This window comes from Peromyscus eremicus, chromosome 1 (assembly GCF_949786415.1).
Source record: "Peromyscus eremicus chromosome 1, PerEre_H2_v1, whole genome shotgun sequence".
Classification (NCBI taxonomy): Eukaryota; Metazoa; Chordata; class Mammalia; order Rodentia; family Cricetidae; genus Peromyscus; species Peromyscus eremicus.
In genome coordinates, this window is record NC_081416.1 from 78988002 (window position 1) to 78995895 (window position 7894).

At 51.0% G+C, this 7894-nt stretch overlaps 1 protein-coding gene across 1 annotated transcript; it reads right to left on the minus strand.

The window, feature by feature from the left end:
- Positions 1-529: 529 nt before the first annotated feature.
- On the minus strand, positions 530-7301 carry Aqp8 (aquaporin 8). The gene is made up of 6 exons (XM_059258642.1): positions 7284-7301; positions 5799-6046; positions 4317-4443; positions 3144-3358; positions 1645-1779; positions 530-997 (listed from the first exon to the last, which is right to left on the minus strand). Exons 1-6 carry the CDS (start codon positions 7299-7301, stop codon positions 949-951), a joined length of 792 nt encoding a protein of 263 aa, XP_059114625.1. The 3' UTR covers positions 530-948.
- Between the last annotated feature and the right edge of the window lie 593 nt (positions 7302-7894).

Sequence of the window (7894 nt, forward strand, 5' to 3'; positions counted from 1 at the left end):
ACGTTCATCACAGAGCCTTGTGCACACAGGCTCTGAGTGGGACCATATCATTCATATATATATGATATAGATATATATAGATATATATGATATAGATATAGATATAGATATATAGATATATAGATATAGATATATAGATATACAGATATATATATCATTCATGCATCGGCTCTGGAAACCAGCCTCTACTAAGCTTAGCCAGACTCTGTGCAGGTAAAGCTCCAGCAGACTTTTATTTCCTCCCCATCCATGTCCATGTCCTAAATGAAAGAGACATCAACAAGACAACTGGAAGGAAACACTAAGCCATTTATTACAGATCCAGATTGGCAGCTGGGGGGAGCCAGGAGGTTCCTGGGCTCCAGAAATCCCTTCTGTAACTATGGTATCAGGAGGAAAAGGGTGGAGAGAGCAGGAGGTTCAGTACAGAGTGCTCACCTAGGATGCAGGAGACCTTGGGTTCCAACCCAACATATGAAAAAGAAAGGAAGGAGGGAGGGAGGGAGGGAGGGAGGGAGGGAGGGAGGGAGGGAGGGAAGAAGGAAGGAAGGAAGGAAGGAAGGAAGGAAGGAAGGAAGGAAGGAAGGAAGGAAGGAAGGAGGGAAGGAAGGGGGCTGGGGAAATGAGCAATGTGCTTTAGCAACCATATTCTCCACATGCTCATCTCCCCTGTGACCTGCCCACTCGAGAAAAGCTCTTTGTCTGTGTGGTCTCCACCCATCTTTAGGCATTGCTCGCCACGCATTCCCCAGGCACAGTCCGTGAACGGGTTCTGGGAGCATGCTCAGGACATAGCATCCTGTCTGCCTGAGAAGCCAGGCCAAGGTCAGCTGCTGCCACAGTAGCTCTTCTGAGCTCAGCCCTGCAGGAAATGGTCGAACTGTCCTGTCCTCAGCTCACGACAGGCAGCTGAGGCCACCAGGCAGTGGGGACGCCACCAGCGGTTCTTCACCTTGCCTTTAGAATTAGGCGGGTTTTCTCATCTCCAATGAGGAGCCTAAAAAGAAATTGTCCTGTGAGGTTCCATTCCCCTGGAAGAGAGACCCAGCTTCCCATCACGAATCTCCAGGCCCAGAACTCGGTAGACAGGTGGCTTCCTGAGCTCAGCCCCCTCAGGCAAAAGGATTCTTATGGTGGCCATTCAGAAATCAGCAGCTGAGTGATTAGTTGTGTTTTACACCATGTCCTGGGCATGGCCTGAGGCCCCTGAACTGCAGTAGGCAATGGTACAAGAAGGCTACATAGCCAGCCCAGATCCAACCCTCTCAGACACAGTTGAAGGGACCTGGGAGGAGTTGGTGCCTCAAGGGGAAAAGAATATGATCTAAATATATTGTACAAAAACTTTTTAGTGAAAAAAAAAATTTAAAGCACCTCTAAACGTGAAACCCACCCATCGGAAAGGAAAGTCTATGAGATATCCCAAGTCCCCAGAAACATGTTTGAGCACTACTTGGAGCCAGGGCCACTCATGAACCTCTCAATCCTAAGAGCCAGTTAGTCACCCTTGTAAAGTGGATTTCTGTCACTTGGAGCCAATGGCCCTAGACAGAGCCAGCTTAGTTCCCTCTAAAGATTCCCCTTTTCCTCCAAGTCCAAGTGAGTGCCAGTCTACTAGGTGTAGACTCCCTGGCACCCTCCTACCTAATGAGCAGTCCTACAAGGAGGCCAGCCAAGAGGGGGCCCACCCAGTAGATCCAGTGGAAGTCCCAGTAGCCGGCCATCACCGCAGGTCCAAAGGCACGAGCAGGGTTCATGCAGGCTCCAGAGATCCCACCCCTGCAGACACACAGATACACGGTTCACCAGCATCTCGAAAGGTCCTACCTCAAATCCACATCCTTAATCAGACCTACAGCCCACTGCACCCAGACATCCTCTCTTGAGTCTAGATCTTAGTACTAGGTAGACATAGGATGGTTCCTACATGGCCATCATATAAGCCACTCCCCACACACTCTTCTAGAACAGTAGCCAGTAAAAACAGCTGCTTAGTCATGACAGGAGGAAAAAATAGCACAGGTTCTTTTCCAAAGTCTATAAAGCAAAGTCCGAGGAACGTCACCCACTTTGGAGTCCAGTTGACCTACATTCAAAGTCCAGCCCAGGCAGTTCTACTCTGAAACCTTTGTCTAACCTCTCCGCATGTCCACTGAGATGAAAGTGCCCAACCTACAGGCTGTAGCCAGGAACAAATGACAAAATGTGCATGTCTTGATGATCACTACAATGTAGCTAGGCCATTGAGGTCCTCATGCCACAGATCTGGGCCCTCCTCCTCCAGAGGGGTCTGTTTCCTAGGCACACCAAAGGGGGCATTACCCCCAGGCTTACCGAAGGGAGCTTGTTTCCAAGGCACCCCTCTAGCTCTGGGTTCTGTCTGCAGACCCCATACCTTTGGGCTGGGTCCTGCAGCCTTCAATGGGTTCTGTACCCAGAAGCCAGGCCAAGTGGTGGAGCGCACATGTAAGTAAAGCAACTGCCACTAGGGGGCAGAGAAGCACCACTACTACTAATCTGCTGCATTCCCAGCACACCCAAGGTGGCCGAGAGACCTGCACCCTGAGAAAGGTTTGGTTCTGTATCCAAAAGAAAGGAAGGCACAGAACTTCTGGAAGTGACCTCATACACACCTCATCAGATTGTGGGTGGCCGTCCCAGGCCTGCCACTGTACCTACACTCTCAATGACCCTAAGTCATTTCTTGCCTTTCTGAACCTCAGTTTGACTATCTGTACAGTGGGAGAAATGATTCCTGACCCAACTTTGTCTCCTTAATGCCTTCCCCAAAACTAACAAGAGGGCTCAAAATAAAAGAGACCGCGAGTAGAAGTAATTTTTTGTAAGACTGAGGCAACACCCTGAGGGAATGTTTTATTTCTACTACAGAAATTAGGACTTTTTATAAAAATCCAGAGCTCTGACTTAGCCCTGAATGAAGTAGAAGGGTCACCACATTCTCACACAGCCAAAAATCACCTGGCACTGTCTGATGCTGCATACCCCGCCACTGCCCATTGCCTGTCCAAAACCAGTCCACCATCTCCATTTGCCACACTTTCCTGGCGACTGAGGCTGCAGCCCTCATCCCTGATGTGGGCCCACATCTGGACGTGGCCATCACACTACTGAGGGACACTTACCCTGCCAATATATCCACAACGACCGAGAAGCCGATGGAGAATGGCGCCAGAGGACCCTTCGTCTTCTCATTGACCGCGCCCATACACACGGCCAATGCCAACAGCATCGTCAGAATGATCTCTGCCCCCAGGGCTACCGACACCTGCCCCTGCTCCTGGACTGTTGCAAAGGCTGCCCCAGATGCATTCCAGAACCTCTCCTCCGGACTCACCGCCTGTGGAGAAAACCCACTCAGCCGAGGACAGAGAAAAGCCGGGAGCTGGGCCCAGGGGCTTACCATGCAAGCCTGTGCTCCAGCCCATCTGCACTCGGACATATCTGTATCCATATCCCAGTTCCTCCCATTTTTACATGTGACTTCGGGAGCTATAAGACCTCTCTGAACCTTGCTTTGCTCACCTGAAAATTGAGAACAACGGGTGTTGTGTCCCGAAGCCTATGCTGCTTGTTAACCCTCTTTGAGGAAAAGAGTACAAAACTAGCTTGCCTCACAAGCTCAAGACATGGCGAGACCTGCATGCCTTGAGGAAGGCTGAGTGAGGGGTTGACACTGAGTCAGCCTCGGGGGAGCAGGCACTGGTGAGTGTCAGAAGAGAGGGAGAAGGGAAGAATGGAAAGGAGGAGGGAGTGTGGAGAGAGGGAGCAAGGAGAAGCCCATGGAATTGTGTGTAGAGCTATAAAATCTTTGGCCCAGCCTGGGGATAAACTTCTATGGTAGGGCACTTCTCTGGCATGCTGAAGGCCTTATGCTCCATCATCACCTGTGCTGGCAGATGCAGAACTTGCAGCTAAGAACTTGCTTTTTTAAAAAAAAAAAAAATATTTTTTTATTTATTTTTACGTGTATAAGTGTTTTGTGTTCATGTATGTCTGTGTACACCACATGCATGCCTGGTAACCACAACGGCCAGAAGAGGGTGTGGGATCCCTGGAATTGGAGTTACAGATGGTTGTGAGTTGCCATGTGGGTGTTGGGAATCAAACCCAGGTCCTCTGGAGGAGCAGCCATTGCTCTTAACCGTTGGGCCATCTCCTCAGCCCCAGAATTAGCTTTTTTGATTGATGGAAAGATTTCAAGTATAAATTATCAACTGGAAGGAAAGAGAGGGGGAAGGGGAAGGGAATCCCATCAGAGACAAGCCACAAGCCCAGTCCCAGCAGGGATCACCAACCTTAGCCAAGGCAGCCCCAATCAGTCCCCCGACCAGCTGGGAGATCCAATAGGGAAGAAGTAGCATGGCGTTGAGGCCTCCAATCAGTGTGACTGCCAGGGACACAGCAGGGTTGAAGTGTCCCCCGCTACAACCAAGAGGAGAAGGAAGCCTTGAGGCCACGGTCCAAAGCTCACCACTGGGTGAGAATATATAGTCTAGCCTGTCCCCCAAGCTGGGCCTGCAGGCTGGCGTCAGCCCAGGCCCTGCCGTAAGCAGAAATGCAGCAAATCCCCATTTTCTCTGAAGAGTCTTGTGGTGGGATGAGAGGCACAGACGGAGCTTGGGATGGGTGGAACAGTCCCTGAAACCAGGCCCTCCTTGGGGACAAACGCATAGGGAGAACATCCACGAATTCCCCCAGACTCCTCAGAGCTTGTTCCCGACCTCCAGAAGTGTGGCCAGGTGCCACATTGGCACAGCACACAACAGATTGCAAACCAAGATGTTGGTGCAAGTTCAGCATGCAGCTGGCTTCGCTGGACCCTAGCTGTTCTCATCTTCTCCGTCCCACAATTGCACACAGGCTCGGTGGCCCGCCTTGGTCACCCAGCCAGGAAGCCACCAGGCCTACCTAGATAGAAGGCCATGTGTTTTTCATCCCACTCACAGTCTCCCTTGGACATTTAAAGAGAGGATAAAGTGCTCATTCTTGCTTTCTAGAGAACAGTATGTCACTGTCCTCACTCAGATCTGATTTTGAGTGAGATTAAATAGAGAACAGCCCTATCCCAGTTCACCCAGTTATATGCCCCAAGCAGGATATCCACCATGACAGTAGGCTTTTCTAGGAAATGGCCCACCTCCTCCCAACCCATCCCACTGAGCCCATACCCAGATAAAAGCCAAGCAAGAGAAGGGTCACCTTTCTGGCCCCACAAAAACCCCTCTTGTGGGGATGGAGCCCCGGAAGGCTTCTGTGCACCACAGCAGATAAACAAAGCCCCAGCCAGATCCTCTGTGCTGGTCTGCTTTTCCTAATCAGTTTCCAAAGTGTAACAGCAAGAGCAGAGAGGGCCGAGCACCCCACACTCTCCTCTCCTGAGGCGCTACAGTCAGACAGCTTGAACTTGACTCCTGGCTCCGCCCCCTCTAGCACAAACCTCTTACCGGTGATGTGGACTTTCTCTTTGGGGAGGACAAGGCAGAAACCATGGGAAATAACATGACCTATTCCAACAGTTTGTCATGAGAATAGAATGACATCAAAAGAGTGCTCTGTATAGAGCAGAGGCATAGTTAGCAATAGATGTGTGTTGGCTTGGAAAATAACTAAAGTGTGGTAACTATCATTTCCATTTAAAAGGCCTGGAGAGTGACCTGCCCACAGAATCCACAGGCTGGAGAGCTAGATGAGCCCACCCCCATATTTGTAAGAACCCAAATGGGTGCCCAAGAGCTCCCCAGGTTGGCACTAGGCTAAATGCTGGGAGCTGGTCTCACCTGATGTTTCCCAAGATAGCGATGATGAGCCCCAAGGCCAGCCCATGAGCCAAGGCAGGCTGCAGGAGCCCAGTGTCTGGATTATTCTCAATGACCGATAGACACCCGATGAAGATGAAGAGGGCAGAGCCCAAAAGTTCTACCACACACGGCTGTATGTATCGCTCGTAACAGGACTGTCGGCATCTGCCAGCCATGCTGTTCTCCTTCACCTTGCCCCCACCGAGGTCCACCTCACACATCGGTGCCTGCCGTAGGGAAAAAGAGAGGAAACATGGGTGGCAGCAGCCCCCAAACAGAAGCCCCCATCCCCATCCTTGAACACATCCTTGGTGCCCTTGCCCAGTCAACAAACTCACCTCCCCAGACATCAGTGCAAGAAGGTCCAAGCAAGAGCTCCCAGGAGCTACAGCAGCTGCTCTGGAATGTGCCCACTTATCTCCAGGACAGAGACCGGTCCGCTACAGACTGCTCTTTTAAAGGACTGGGGACGTTCACCAAAGGTGTCCAGAAAGCAATAAAGCCTGGATGGGAGGTGGCCCAGAAGAGTAAACATTTTTTTTCTAATCTCAACAGAGCAAGGGCCACGTGGGATCAATGATTGCTGGGCTTGGTGCCAGCAACAGGAAAGGTGTGGCCTGCTTGCATCACGTGCAGAGCATACTCCAGGCTCCCTCCATAGTGCCTCATCTCTCCAGGGTCCAAAGGTGGCCAGCATGTGTGCACAGGCATGAGGAGGGCCCCACCAGGAGAAAACTGACACTCAGTAGCAGCCAACTCCTCTACCATTGTTCCCCCAGCCTCAAGGGCCTTCTTCCCACCTAGGACCTTTTCCACGCTCATCCTGATAACCTGGCCCAGCAAGTTCGTGTGTAGATGATGGTTGCTGGGTGCCTGAGGCGGTAAAGACAGTGTGGTATTATTGCATATGGTAAAGCTGCTGGACTTTAGAAACCTGCTGATGGTGGGACCTACACCCTCACACACTCGAAGCCGGGGCACCACCAATGAGATGCACACACATCCCAACTCAGACTGCCTGCATTGGAACCCCAGCTCAGCACGAACAAGCCAGGAGCTAGCCGCAGATGACAGTGACTGAACCATGTCACGGCATCCTTACAAGGTTTCAGTGAGTGAACATATGAAAAGAGATCATGGCAGCTCCAGATACATAACCAAATGCCAGAGTCCATTCATTCAGAACATACCTATAAGCCCCGCAAGGCACAAGTGGCCAACCCCCACCCCTGAGGACCTCCAGCCACCAGGCTCCGTCCACAGAAAACTCTACCTGCTATAATGGCCAGCCCCAGCCCCTCCAGAAACAGGCAGTCAAGCCCTACCCTACAGAGTAAAAAGCCCAAAGTCAGGACTTGAAATCCCCCTAATGCCCACCCTGGAAATCTCCACCCTGGAAAGCTCTGTCCCCCAAGAAACCCTATATAAAGCCTGTCTTCTGCTCAGTTCTCTACTGCTTCTCACCTGAGCAGAGGCGGCCATTCTCCCAATCTCCTATGTGAGGTTTGTTGGGCAGTGTGACTTTGTGGTATTCCTTGGCTCCTGACTGCCGGGTTACCTTTCCCCTCAGAGCTGTAATACTTGCACTGGGGAAACCTTCCTCCCCTCCCCCAAAGCAGAACTGTTAACACTTGCAGTGGGGAGCCGTCCCCCCACCAACACACACACACACACACACACACACACACACACACACACACACACACACACATGCAGAGCTTAACACTTGGTTTGGAGAAACATTACCCCACCCCCCACCCCCCACCGCCAGCTGTAATGCTTCCACTGGGAAAGTCTTTTCTCTCAAAACTGTAACTCTTCCATTGGGGAAGCCTTTCTCCTCAGAGCGGTAACGCCTACAATAACCATATAAAACAGTGCATACGTAATTGTCCATCAACTTTAGAGTACACACTTGGGTGTTTTACTGCATACCTCTAGGAGCCAGGAACTGGCTAACAACCTTCTATCTGTTGTCTCACATTCACCTGGTGAATATTCCATGACGTAGGTGGTACCTTACAGCCACAGAAGAGAAAGTGCGTTTTCAGGATGGCATAGCCTATGATTATAAA